The 15,108-nt window shown below is 34.9% G+C and overlaps 1 protein-coding gene across 1 annotated transcript in view; it reads left to right on the top strand.

The window, feature by feature from the left end:
* Nucleotides 1–14,669, top strand: part of LOC126975864 (calnexin) — a 30,983-nt gene extending 16,314 nt beyond the window's left edge. Inside the window, exons 6-13 of the mRNA XM_050823939.1 lie at nt 480–687; nt 1,491–1,611; nt 2,091–2,233; nt 4,221–4,337; nt 5,796–5,936; nt 8,688–8,810; nt 9,819–9,995; nt 11,735–14,669. Of these exons, the coding sequence (XP_050679896.1) occupies nt 480–687; nt 1,491–1,611; nt 2,091–2,233; nt 4,221–4,337; nt 5,796–5,936; nt 8,688–8,810; nt 9,819–9,995; nt 11,735–11,800 (1,096 nt within the window). The 3' untranslated portion in view covers nt 11,801–14,669. The remainder of the gene's footprint in view (nt 1–479; nt 688–1,490; nt 1,612–2,090; nt 2,234–4,220; nt 4,338–5,795; nt 5,937–8,687; nt 8,811–9,818; nt 9,996–11,734) is intronic.
* Nucleotides 14,670–15,108: the final 439 nt, after the last annotated feature.

Here is a 15,108-nt window from a genome sequence, read left to right as displayed (position 1 = left end):
ACGATAATTTATATATAATATTTTAAAATAGACAATGTATAGCGCATCGTTACAGTCAACAATTGTTAATTCTCAATGTTTAGAAGACATATTTTAATAACCAACTTCAACCTGTTACTTTTGTGTTGCAGTGATGCGCGCGCATCTTAAAATTTCATTTGTCATCATATTTTCGTAATGCGCCTAAAGAAGTATAACTTCAAAAATTATATAACATTTACAAAATATTTGATTAATAATAATGAGATAAGCTTGATGATGACAGATATACAAAGTGTATCTGATTGTTTCATCAATATATTCCATTTATATTTATATACTATCTACTTAAAATTACACCGAGTACTTACTACAGAAATTGATGAAGTTGAAATTGGCTTGTTTACTGATCAAAGCTAAAGTATCTCAAATGCTAAACCTAATACTACGGTGACATGTCCATCACAATCAAATTATAAGTGCATTATTTATTTTTGTAGGCTACGTCTAGATGATATCTACAAAGATAAAGAACCACATCTGTATACGCTCGTGGTTCGTCCGGACAACTCATTCACAATATATATCGACAACAAAGAAGCCAACTCTGGCTCCTTGTTGGAGGACTTCACCCCAGCAGTCAACCCTCCAGAGGAGATTGATGATCCCAATGACAAAAAGCCGGAAGATTGGGATGAGAGGGAAAAGGTTTGTTACTAGTATTTCTGTGACTTCACGTATCAGCTCTGGATATTCTTATTTTCTTTACAAAAAAGCACGTCAACACTTTATATAAATCATTATGGTAGACTTAAAATTAAATTATAAATTATTTATGGGACTGACAAAGGATTTGCTAGAATTTTTTGAGGTGGTCGCGAAATAAATATGATTGAAAAACACTGATTTAGAGCATGAATACCCACTGATCAATTGTAGACATAACCTTTGAGTATCTACGCAGCTCTTTGTAGTTTCCTCACAATATTTTAATTTACTGTCAGAGTGCCGAGTTAACTCCCATATTAAGGCGCGGACTGACTAGGATTGTAAACGCTACAACTAACCCAACCCAATAGGCATTTATTTTACTGATTTTATTTTGTTTATTCAAAATTATATTTTATTTATTATAGTTCTAGAAAAGTACTAATTTTATTAAATTCTTTAATAATAGAATGAAAGTATTTGGAGATTTTTTACTTCAAAGATTATTTTTGGGAAGCAACTTCCAAATTTTTTATTGGATATTTATTCTATTCGGTTCAAAATTTTCTTTTAATCCTTCTTTGTTCACTGTATTTTTGAGTCGGAATATTTTCATTGCGTTGTGTTGTTATGTTGTTAGAGAGTATCTGTAAGAAACCAATTTTTATGAATATTGAGGTATGACCGCGCCTTAATTCGGAAAACTGAAAGCCGATGCATCCTGGATGAGAACCAACGTCACTAGTCTTCGCACCACCAACGCGCAATAGCGACACTTATATAAATACTTTATATCATCACAGATTGTGGACCCTACAGCTACCAAGCCCGAGGATTGGGATGAGACTGCACCAGCACAGATTGTGGATCCCAATGCTGTCAAACCCGAAGGATGGCTTGATGATGAACCAGAAATGATACCTGGTAAATCTAATATATATATGTCTGTATGAGCTTTTCTATGTCAATTGGATGTTTCAGTTTAATGGTAACATGCACAACACACAATGTGTTGGTTCATGTTACCATTAAATACAAACCTGTTTTTTTATGGAAAAATTAAAAGAATGGAGGAGGAGTAACGAGCGCACGGGTCACCTGGTGTTAAGTGATCACCGCCGCCCACATTCTCTTGCAACACCAAGCAAGGAAGGTGTACGCGCTTTTTTTAAGGTACCATGTCGTATCGTCCCGGACACCGCACAAAGAAGTTCATTCCACAGCTTTGTAGTACGTGGAAAAAAGCTCGTTGAAAACCGCACTGTGGAGAACCGTCACACATCCAGATGGTAAACCTGTAGCTCTGTTCTTATCACGTAATTAAGTATATCAGCGATAGATTCCGTAGTGCTTAGAAATTCTGTTAAGTCCTGAGACGTTATAAGATGAAAAACAATTTCCAGACCCTGAAGCAGTGAAGCCTTCGGACTGGGAGGACGAGATGGACGGAGAGTGGGAGGCGCCGTTGATAGAAAATCCCAAGTGTAGCAGCGCCCCGGGCTGCGGGGAGTGGAAACCGCCCGTCATTCCTAACCCCAACTACAAGGTGAGACTTACATTTTCTACTACTAACCTCAATACGAGGGCGGCACTGAAAATTTCGAGAATCAAGGAAGTGACACAACATTACTATTTAAAAATGTATTTATTGCTTTTCGAAGTATTCTCCGCGAAATTTGACACATTTATCCATACGATGGAACCAATAATTGAAGCAACCATTCCATTCGGAAGTTGGGGTCTCCAAAATGGCCGTATTCTACTTTTAAAACCATGGAGTTTTCAATTAAAAAGATTTTAATGTGAAAGGAACAGTGGAAATATTCCCGATACTTTTAGTGCAGCCTATGTACCTGGTGTTAAACTTAGATATTTTTTTAGTTACCATTAGATAGAGCCTCTTGCGGCTAGACAACCGATGAAAACAGGCCAGGTTTATTACTTTAGTGTACGTGACAAGCTACACGTAAATAAGTGTATCCACTTCTTATAACATGATTACAATTGCCTAACTTATAATGTACATCATAGATAAACTATGTCCTATATCCTATGTCCTACTCTTGTAATGAGATATCAATCAGATATTTGTTATGTGACATAAAAAAATTACGTTATAGTAAAATTTATTAAATATGTCAATAGCCTGTGGATGATCGCATCATTCCCAATCTATGCTTTATATAGTTTTAAGCAAAATATTTGGAGCATTTAAAAATTTAGTAATATTATTGTTATTAATTATTTAAAATTATTTAGTATTATTAGTATCTCATAGTTATTTGGCAAAGTTATGTACACCGTAATTGTTATACATATCAGACACAATACCCTGTAATATATAAAACTAGTTGGTGAGGATAATATTATGTGTAATGTGGTTGTACTTATTAAATAAATAAAATAAATAAATATGCTTATAGTATGTTCATGTATCATAAAGAATGTATTCCATTTCTATCATAGCAACATTTACCATATATACTTTTTTGAGCAATTCTTTTGAATTTCGTCGATTGATGACACATAATCTGAATAAAACTCTAAGCAATTTTAAATTGAAGATCGGATATTGAGGTAAGAGGTTCCGGGTTCGAATCCCGGTAGGTGCAAACGTATATTAGAAATATAGATATTTGTTTATATTTTATGAATAACGTGCATACAAGCACTTATCATCTAATATATAAAATTCTCGTGTCACGGTGTGCGGGACCGAATTCCTCCGAAACGGCTTGACCGATTCTCATGAAATTTTGAGTGCATATGGGGTAGGTCTGAGAATCGGACAACATCTATTTTTCATCCCCCTAAATGTTAAGGGTGGTCCACACGAATTTTTATTTTTTTATTTTTTTTACATTTTTTTTTAAATTTGTAAAAAATACATACAACTTCAAATTTTCACCCATCTACGATCAACAGTTACTTTAATATAACGCAATACAACGTTTTCAGGGTCAGCTAGTATTATATATATCGTTCTCTTGCATCCATAGTACAGACTGTCTGGTTTGTGGAAAATTTTTCAGGGGGACTGCAGTTGAAAGTCAAGATAGTTTAATAAATTTGTCATATTTTTTTTTCAAATCAAATAAATCTCCCAATATGTAGTATAGTTACAATAGTACAGCAATACTTAATCTTAATATGTTAAAACTACAGTTGGGAGACAGGAGCTCAAACTAAGTAGAACCTGTCATAGCTGTCACTATGAAGTTTAGCGTCATTTATTGTCTTGGTACCTAATAATAATACCACCTGTATTTGCTATAGACAGTTAACAATTTGACAATTTACTGACAGTGACTCCTCTTTTTTTTTGGTATGTGTGGTTTTTTGTTTTTATCTCATGTAAAAGCACTGTTGCAATTTCACGCGTATTAATCCATTAAAAAGTGTTTTATTTAAATGTGTGACATTCGCGTTAATGATATTTTCTTTGATGTGTGTGTCAATATTTTTATATTGAATGCGGCCGTCAATCAAGCGAAGGGCCTCTGAATCGCTGGATAATAGTGCAATGTTTGCAGGGCGTGTGGCGCGCGCCGCTGATCACCAACCCCAACTACCGCGGCAAGTGGAGCCCGCGCCGTATTGCCAACCCGGACTACTTCAAGGACGACCATCCCTTCCGCATGACGCCCATTGTAAGTACCAAAAATATCAGATATTTTTAATACGCTTTATATTAGCTTCACCTGTATGTTTGTATGTTTGTAACCGACTTCTTTGGGCGCGATTTTGACCCACTTTAAACTTCTAGATTTCGTTCAAACTTTGTAGATTTATCGAGGACCGCTGACATTACACTAATTTGATAAAATTATTCAATTTGCAAAATATGATTTTTGTTAATTTATATAATTTTCATCTATAGTCGGTAAGGCAGGAATTGATGTTAAAGTACTTAATAGTTTTAAAAATACGCTTTTATAGAACATTTTACTAAAAAATGAAAAATAAATAATAGTTAAAAAAAACTAAAAAGCACGCTTTATATAAAATTCAACTACAAAATAGAAAATAAATTTAAACTGAAAATGATGTAAATAGTGTAAAAAATTATATTTTATTGTAAAAAAAGCGTGGGGTGCTTTTTAAGATATTATTAAAATAATAATTCTTCTACACCCCACGCTTTTTTTTAAACTATTATTTAACTTGGGATCGCTTATATATCAAAATCTGTCAGCGGGTTCTCACTTTTATGATGGAGAGGCAAGTCCAAAGTCCATATGATGGTAAGAGATATGCCCCTCCCTCTTCTTGAAAACCTAAAGTTCCAAGAAGAACCGCGAATAGAACTCATCACCTTTTAGACATAAAATGGTGAGGTATACATGTGGTGTTGCGAAGCTCTTATCTTCGAGGAATAAAGTCGTTTTTTGAGGTCTGTAAATCACCTTTAGTTACTTTGTGTTTTAATTCAAAATATGTACTTTCATTCAACAGTCCGAAATTGTAATAGTCCATGTTACTTTTGAGCTCAAATGAGAAGTGGTGATTTAATAATAATGATAACTTTCAATATTAATTCTTTTAGATTATTGTTGTGCATGTTAAATGCAAGTTATGGTACGAAGTTTTATTAACTCAAACTGAGTATAATTTCATAGCAAAAATATCTTTTGTCACATGTGAAGAGTGTACCTACTGTACTTATTACTTATACTAGGTAATTGAAAATATATATGGGTAGCTTAAAACTTGCATCTTTATTTAGGCAGCTTGCGAAGTTGAGATCAACTAGTCCCACATTATTATTAAAGTAAATTAACCGTACAGAGACAAAGCTTCATACAACCACGTGAAGTGGTAACATGTTATCATGATCATCATCATCAGATATTGCAACAATATTTTGTTTTGTTTATCTTATCTTTTTGTGACAGTCCTACCAAATAGGTAACAACTTTGCCCGCTCTTAAGAAGCTTAGGCTCTGTACCGTTTATTTACTCATGTGCTACTGGCATAGTGCTAGTCCATCCAAGCTATGCCTATTCTTGAGCAGAGGCGTGGACCGGCCATCGTTAGTCTAGCTATATTTAAGGGTAGGGCACTAGCTGCCATAAACAACAACATGTTCGTTAATCTTTCCCCGCAGACAGCGGTCGGGTTCGAGCTGTGGTCCATGTCTCCGGCGCTGCTGTTCGACAACCTGATCGTTACGGACGACGAGAACTTGGCTGCCGCCTGGGCCGCGCAGACCTTCGCCCTCAAACGAGACAGGATCTCCAGTCAAGCGGTCAGTACTAACATTTAACAACCTTCAACGTACCTACAAATTCAGATATTCCTGCTAATATTTTCGTAGAAAACACATCAATTGTATGGTGAATAATATTTTTATTACCACCATCAATTCGATAGCTGCTTCAGTTGACAATGTTTCGCCGAGGAACTCGACAATTACGACAATTTTCACCTTTCTGAATCTGCAACGCTTTTGTAATATCTCTGGTGTTGCAAGAGAATGTGGTCGGTAGTGATTAATCGTTCTTAAAAAAATATTAAAAATCATGATTTAAGCCGGATCCATAACAGGGGTCGGACCAAAGAAAGCTCCGGAACGAAAGGAAAAGAAAGTGTGCGGCGAGGCGAGTGAAAGAGATTGTTCCATGTGGACAAGACCTAATACAAACATAATGTATGTTTCTATACAGCGTGGAGCTGCAACGGCGACATTTAATAAACATACGAGTAGAGAAAACCTAATAATTCATATGAATGAAATGTATATAATTGAAATTTTGATTCTGATTGAGCTCTTAAGGGTTTTGCATCTAACACTACATAGTTTTTCCATCTTCAATGTTGTCAACTGACTAAGTTTATTTTACATTTTAACCATATTTTTATTAAAAAAAAAGAAGCCTATTCAGTTTGTTGCGCCCGACTTCTCAGGTCTGATTTATACCCTATTTTGAATTCGAATTCTAATATTTTTATTCAAAATAGTATGTGACATCACTTATTGAAAGTCAAAAGCTATCACCCATTCCAAAAAGAATGCCTCAGACCTGACAAGAATGGGCGCAACAAACTCAGCTAAAAATATTTGAATTTGATATTCATGGGTGACAATTTTTAATCTCTGTTATCTTGTTTAATGGTAGCAATAAATGAATTAATATAACATTAATGAATTTGCAGTAGAAGTAAAAGTTCATTAGCACTTTTAGTCTTATCAAAGTTAGTTAGTTTAGTCCTTTAAAATTAATATCTTCAACAAGTATTAAAATTGTTGAAAAAATATAGCAAACGGTGTGGGGACGATTATTGGCCGCGACGAATTACAAGCCGGGTTACTGGGCGTTGTACGCCTTATACTGCGCCATACCGGTCATCGCGTACGTCGTCTACTTGGTCAATCGTTCTAACGAGGTCCTATATCGATATAATCGCTTTGTTAATCTGTATGCTAGAGTATGTCAGACTATCGTAGGCTAGGGCGCAATATAATACCTCCTGTTTGTTTTGTAGCACATTTTTTTTAATTTAGTCCACAAAACTGACTACAATTGTATTAATTGCAAAGTAGTAAATATACAAAAATACTATTTATCAATTGAGTCGACTGGATGTGGACGTCTCTTGCGTGATTAATTGGTACAATAACTACAGCGCAACAAAACACGCTTGATAAAAACAGGACTTATACTAACAGCCACTAACAAGAATTAAAAAAAATATTAACAGATTACTTACTTGGTAACTTATCTACGCACTTAATTTGTTTTTTATTTTGGGTATATTGTCACAGAAGATATCTATGGCATCTCTGTAATAATTTGCAAAAAGTTGCTTTCTATATATACTACATATAGCACTAATAGGCCCTGTGCATTTATTATATCTTGGTCTTCATAGGTAATTACTCATACTTGCTTTATTAACCAGTATGCTAGTATAGAATAGCTTGGGTTTTGTATTATATCTTGTATTTAGTATATTTATGTATTACCAGGCTGCTGGCACATATCGCCCAACATCGCCCGTGTTGTGGGCTGCACAATTTATTTAAGTTCTTTTTGTACTCCTCTACTTTTCTCTGTCATTTATATACCCACGATTAGTTATATAAGTACATACATTACTGAGTCTTTGAAAAACTCTACACTCTATGGCTTAAAAAAGCATTATTTACGGTACTATAAAGTTGCCAAAAAAAGCACCGTTGTTTTGGTGCCACAGATAGGCAAATCTAGGTTGGGTATGTTCATAGACATATTAAGTAATACGCAGTACATACTATATTAGACTAAACATTTTAATGTCAACTTACAAAAAAAAAAACTTATTAATATTATTTGCCAAGATGCTGCTAGGTAGTTTGAAAATTTTTTCGTGTTAGCTGTATGGGTGGATCTTTGCCACTCCTTAAAGGAAAAATGAACCACTCAAAGATAAGTATGTAGAATGTATACAAATAAATTTTCCGCCCATTTAAGCGTCAAATCGAAAACTTGTGATATTTCTTATTTTAAAATAACCTAATCACAGAAAATTTATTTTATGCGAAACGTTGTATAACTAGGTCAAAAAACGCTTGTGGCGTCATTCAGTGTAATGTTCGCACGTTTATTTTTTGACCCTCATCATACAACTGTGGCATAAAATACTGTTAGAAGTCCTGCATAGGTAATTATACTCCCTTTGTTTATTATTACGTTATTACAGATTACTACTTGATAAAACGTTCTAATCCTGTCCTATTTAATTTTACTTGTTTTTCTCATAAAACAGAAAATATAATGTATATGTACAATATATTTACACTTTATGATGACTGTGTAACTTCGATGTATAAACTTTGTACTTAACTATAATTCATATTGCAACTAAATAAATTTCATTTCATTCCTTATTTATTTGCTCACGTGTATGCTAGTACAGAGGCTTAGCAATCTACTAGGTGCAACATCCTCCTGTATACATATTATGTTGTTTGTGCGTGTAGTATTAGTAGTGTGAGTAAGCTAGTAGTGTCTGACAGGAGTCCCTGGTGGAGCGCGGGCTCAAGTTCGCGGGGGAGAACCCCTGGGTGTACGCCGTGGTTATCATCGTGTCCTTCATCATGGTGGGAGTCATCGCCTACATGTGTTGCGGCCCGAGGACCGTGAGTATCTCACACTTTACTCTGTCCACCAGGTATCTCAATACGTACCTAATCTTTTTAACGTTCCTGAGGAGGAAATAAAACAATACTATCCAAATTACAAAGAGCGCCTAGCAAGTCATCCGAACCCATTGGCAGTGGAGTTATTAACTATACACCATTCAAAGACTCAAGCGAAACAGCATCGTCGAATTGAGCTTGATGTAAAGGGAAGAAAGGTCAATGGACCACTGTAAAAGGCATCTATTGTCTCAAAATTGATTCCTTTAGAATTATTTTTGATGTCATTTCTAATATACTAGATACTACTACCGCTTCGGAAACAAATGGCTCTCTGAGAGAGAAGACGCGGCGCATGAAACTCTCCCAGCATTGTTTTTTGCGCTCTTTATAATAAAATATATAATATTGTTCCCACAAGATTTTAGATATCCCAGCCTTGTGGTCATAGTTTGGGGACTGATTGTAGATATTAAAAAAAAACATTCCTAAGCTGTGATTAAGTGTATTTTGTTTCTGTTTTCATAACTGTTCACTTCATACGAACTGCGTATAAACCTCGTCTTCTGTATAGTCTGTTTAATATACGAGTATATCAGCCGTACAAATACACTTGGTATAAGGATATACCTTGCAATGCAAAATGTTGACTATATAGCTGACAACACTATCAATACAATGATAATTCTGAAGTTTTCCTAATATCAAGCAGCCTTGCAAATAAACGCGGTAAACGTTGTACGTCCGAATAAACCAGTCGTAATCAAAATGTCTACTTGTAAACATTTTGCATATTCTTGGCTTGTTCTCAGTTATAAATTTATACCAAATTTATATGTAACGCCGTACATCTTTAACCTCGCTTTAAATATCTCTGTTTTGTGACTGTTTTAAGTATATTATTCAATTAATTAGTTATTTATACCTACACATCTATCGATTTCTAGTACTAAACGTTGGCTCAGCCAGTATGAAGTCTGTGTAAACCAGCAACCATATTGTATACAGCCCGACGTCGACGCCGAGATAAAGAAAACTGACGCGGTGGTCGAGGACGACCCGCACCAGTCTGAGGGCGAGCAGCCGGGGGAGGGAGAGGGACAGGCCGAAGAACAGGAGGAGCGGGAGGGGAAACGTGGCAAGAGTGAGCTGGAAGGAGCCGACAGCGAGACTGAACCCGCTGAGGTTCGTGATTGATTGATAATATGTATTTTTTTTACGGAAAAGGAGGACAAACGAGCCTACGGATCACCTGGTGTTAAGTGATCACCGCCGCCCACATTCTCTTGCAACACCAGAGAAATCACAGGAGCGTTGCTGGCCTTTAAGGAAGGCGTACGCGCTTTTTTTGAAGCTACCCATGTCGTATCATCCCGGAAATTCCACAGCTTTGTAGTAAGTGGAAGAAAACTTGAAAAACCTTGTTATATATTATTGTTTATTAACGTTTACTGTAACGCTGTTGATTTCCAATAAATAAATAAATAAACCGCACTGTGGAGAACCGCCCCACATCCAGATCCAGGTGCGGATAATATCCTAACTCGTGGCGTGTCGTGCGAAGGTGGAATTCGGCGGCAGGAATCAGGTGAAACATGTAGCCGTCGATGGATGATCTGGGGGTTACTTTTCGAGTCAAGTGAAGGCTTACTTGTCTAAGGTCTCCTATTTTACTATGCGGTACGCGGTGTCTGGCGTTAGCGTCCACGTTCAATTCCGTAGCTTCTAACGTCTGGAAAGATAGACAAACCTATATTTTTAATAAAACGCTTTTCGAAGGTATAAAGCTATATAAGTTAAAACGTGTTTTAAGCCTATCGAACGTTCGATAAAATTCCTTATTCTTACTCGTGTGATAAATCTCCCATAACTAATACGTCTTTATAGTACGCTATGTTGCCATTTCATACAAAAAAAAAATAACTAAGATAATGAGGATCTGTCAATGGAAACAGACATATTTTCAATGTCAATGGTTTGTTAGTTGTCAAAATAAGCTCAAACTTCAAAAATCAAAGTTTTGAAGTCTGTCGGTTTTCAATCTATGACGGACGTAGATAGAGTATAAAGGTAGATGACGGATATCCAACAACCTTGAGCGGGAAGCTATTTAACTTCAAATACGAGACCGTTGATCGATGTCGGCCATGTTTTTTTGCGTTCGAGTGCTTAAAATAGGTTTATAGAAGGATCCTAGCTACTACAAGTCACGTCAGCTTTATCGAAGAGATAATGAGCGTTTTAGCTCTAATATGCGATTATGAATACTATTTTTAACAAGCGTATATTACCGATGTTTTAAATCTCCGCTAAGTCATTATGAACAAGACAGTTAGAATATGAAAATCACAGATATGTCTAAACTCCTCTTTGATATAGTTATTTTGATATATTTCATATCTGTTCCTAGGGCTGTCCGGTTTTCATGATATATTGGACAAATTAGTGTCGAAGATAATATCATTTTTATAATATAGGTTTTTTTTAAGTTTTTTCACTAAGTAGTTTTCATTCTAGATACCTACATAAATTTTGTCAGTAACTACGTTATTCCAAATTCTTTCAATAGATATCAAATGTTTGTCTTATTTCAGGAACTAATACCCGAAAAAGATTTTAAAAAGAAAAAAGATTAATTTAATTTTTTTTTTACAAATAAATAAATTTTTATTATGTTTTTATTGTTAGTAGTTTTCTTTCCCTTAGTTAATTATATTTATGTTAAGGTCAACTTGTTTATCATATTATTATGTTTTTCTTCCTCCTACTAAAGGCAACTCTTTGCTTAAAAGGAGACCCTAACACTGATATTGTATATTTTGTATTTTGTTGTAATAAATAAATCTTTGTATTTTTATTTATTAATTGATAATTTAATATAATTTTAATTTAAATTAAACTAACATAATAATTGTCTTTTGCAGCCAAAACAAGTTGACACTGAAGGTGCAGGCGACGGTCAAAGGAAGCGAAAGCCGAGGAAAGAGTAACTTTAATGATGTGTATATGATGTGTATAGCTGACTGGTTGATACTTGAACATAGCATTATATATAGTAATCTGTGCCAGTTTCAGTAACAAGCTATATGAATTGTGTTGTCTGTGTGTATCTCTGTTGTATTGTTTACATGAGTTTAATAGCTAGTATATTGCGAGTTAAAGTGCACGTTACTAGTTACCAGTGGCAGGCTCCTTTGCACAGGATGCCGACTAGATTATGGATACCACAACGGCGCCTATTTCTGCCGTGGAGCAGTAATGTGTAAACATTACTGTGTTTCGGTCTGTAGGGCGCCGTAGCTAGTGATATTACAGGGCAAATGAGACTTAACATCTTATGTCTCAAGGAGACGTCCTGAGCGTCATTGCACTGTAATGGGCAGGGCGTATCAATTACTATCAACTGAACGTCTTGCGTGTCTCGTCCCTTCTCGAGTTCTCTCGTAACTCAACATAAACGAATTGATAGTACCTTATATTGCGTTTTATAATAATATACATTTCAATTTCAGTTGCTAATCACAAAAGATAATTTTTTTTTATCCTTTCTGACAATCAGAAATGTATCCGGGACCAAAATATAAATGTGCCTTTTCAAACCCAGGAACAGACACCCATCAAGGTGTTGACCGCGCGTTGCTTTGCTTCACTTTACCCATTATTTTCTATAAGAATCATATACTAAGATGAGTAAAAAATTGCCATTAGTTGCTAAGCTCATGTAAACCATGCAATAAAGTGACAAGGAATTATGTATGTAGTGTGGTCGTGGTCTTTTACCCCCTTATTCATAATGGTCCGCTAACTTTAAACAGCCGCTAAGGAGTGTTTTTTCTCATTCTGATTTAGGTCAATAGAAGAAGACAGAGTGAGAATTAGCAATGCTTTAAGTTAGCAGACTATTATGAATAAGCGGGTAAGTTTTTACTTGCTAAACAGTTGTTTTAACTAAACATGTTTAATAATAGGGGGAAATAATTTATAATGTCTCAAAATTACTTCTTAACTATCTATTGTCTTAGTTTCGTTTCCAACAATATGATATTCTCAACAACCTTTTTTATTTATCTCTTAAGCAAAGTTAAAATTATAACTGGAGTTTAGTATAAATTTATTTTTCGACATTTAAATTGGATTGGGTTGAGTAAAAGTCTCCATTTACCGTCCGTTGACACGGTTATGACAGGTCACTATTAAAAAATAATAATTTTACCTTAGATTAAGGATTGGTCTCCGCTGCACTCCAACAAGATACCGCAGGCGAAGTCGCAAAATGCGGCAAGTAATACTACGCCCAAGTGGGCGTGCTCGAGCCAGTCTCGAACTATGTCTGACGTTGACGTGCCACATGTTCTGTTTAAACTTTGCTAATAATTGAAACGAAAATGCCGTTGTTGGTTGCGTAGTAAAACTTTGCTAAAATAATGCTACAATAAATAAGAAAGACACTGGGATATCATCAGTAAGTATTTTGTATTTATTAATTTCAATTTAAAATAACACGAAGCGTATGTTGCAAAATTTGAAAAATGCCATTGAGTGTCAAGATGCCACGCACACAAGCATCTAATAGTTGCCGTAATAAAAAGCTTTTGCTGTTAGGTTATGCGGTATCTAGTTGGAGCGCAGCGGAGACCAATCCTTAATCTAACAATTTTACTTTGTTCGTAAATTGTGTTTGTAAGTCGTGTGTAATAATCAGTAGTTGGTATCTCCTAGCGTGTGAGAACTGTGGCGTGGGCTATTAAGTGCTTTGTACATCATCGAGATGTTTTAAATTTATCTGTTTGGTTAGTGGAAATCTAGTGTATTTAAATATCATGATCAACGGGCAGACTGGCTTGCTATTATGTTTAACGTAAGAAATTGACGGTAAATTTATAAAACACGGTTATTGGCTTATGTAAGACTTTCGATGGTAGGTATACTTATGTACCAATATTGTGTACGAAGATGTGTTCCGACGATTAACTCTGTTATCGTATTAACTGTGTTACCAACAGGTTGCAAGTCAGATGCCTAAAATAATTTTGAGCAAATATTTATTTTGTTTTATAAATAAAAGAAAAAATTGAATACACTTTTCTTTTTCCAGGTATAGTGGGTATTATTTTTATTAGCTTCACCTGTATTTATGTTTGTTTGTAACCGACTCATTTGGGCGCGATTTTGACCCACTTTAAACGGCCAGATTTCTTTCAAAACTTTGTAGATTTATCGAGGTCCGATGACACTACATTAATTTGATAATATTATTCCATTTTTCAATTTGCAAAATAAGATTTTGTTAATTTGTATATTTTTTCTTTTATCGTCGATAAGGCAGGAATTGATCTTCATTTTAAATTTCTACCAAAGCGTGTTTGTAATTAAATTCGTATCAATCTTATGGAATGCTAATATTATTTTCAGTGAAATTTGTAATAATGTATAATTTAAATTACCTAGTCCATGTAATTAAAAAAAATTAACAATGATAATAGTGATATATTTTGTTCAATGTTCATATTTGCATAATTTAAGATTATTTTTTTTTTACACTTTAACTACTGGATGGCGATAATGATATTGTAAGCAGGCCGTTATGCCTGCATTTTCCTTAGTTTAATTATTGTTATTTAATTCCAATAAAGAGGTATTATTTTATTCATATGTGTTATTTCAAAGATTTAATAAGTTCGATTTTTATTAATCTGTTATTTTTAATGAACCGCTTGTATTTAAGAAAATTTACTTTTCGTGAAAATATTTAGTACACTAGGCATATTAAATTCTATCTTTAGATATGTATAATACTATGTACTTGTGTGGTGTACAAGATAATGGACTGTAATTTACAATAATAAATAATAAATTATTTATAGATTGTTTGTTTTTTCCTCTCGACCTCTCATCATATTTGTAAAGGAAAATGATCAAGAGTGGGGCTTTTAGGTTTTTAGTAAATTAATGTGTTGTTTACAAGAAGTTGCGAGTTATTTATAAATATTTAAAATCTATTATTGCTCGGTCTAAGGCATTTCTCTTCCGAATGGGTGGTAGGTTCTGTCAATAAGCTATTTCTACATTCAGTTTCAAGCGAGCATAATTAACCGCCAGCTCTTGATATACCTAGGTCTTCAGTTGGTCAACTACCGACAGTACGGCTTTGGCCATGGTCGGTCGGTAGGTGATCTTCTGGTATACCTAACACATAGATGGGCGGCGGCTATTGAAAGCAAGGGGGAAGGCCTGGCAGTTAGCCTGGATATAGCGAAGGCCTTCGTCGGCGATCGTGTAGGTCTGGCCATATATGCAG

Source organism: Leptidea sinapis, chromosome 38 (genome assembly GCF_905404315.1).
Source record: "Leptidea sinapis chromosome 38, ilLepSina1.1, whole genome shotgun sequence".
Taxonomy (NCBI): domain Eukaryota; kingdom Metazoa; phylum Arthropoda; class Insecta; order Lepidoptera; family Pieridae; genus Leptidea; species Leptidea sinapis.
This window is presented reverse-complemented; position numbering and strand designations above follow the sequence as displayed.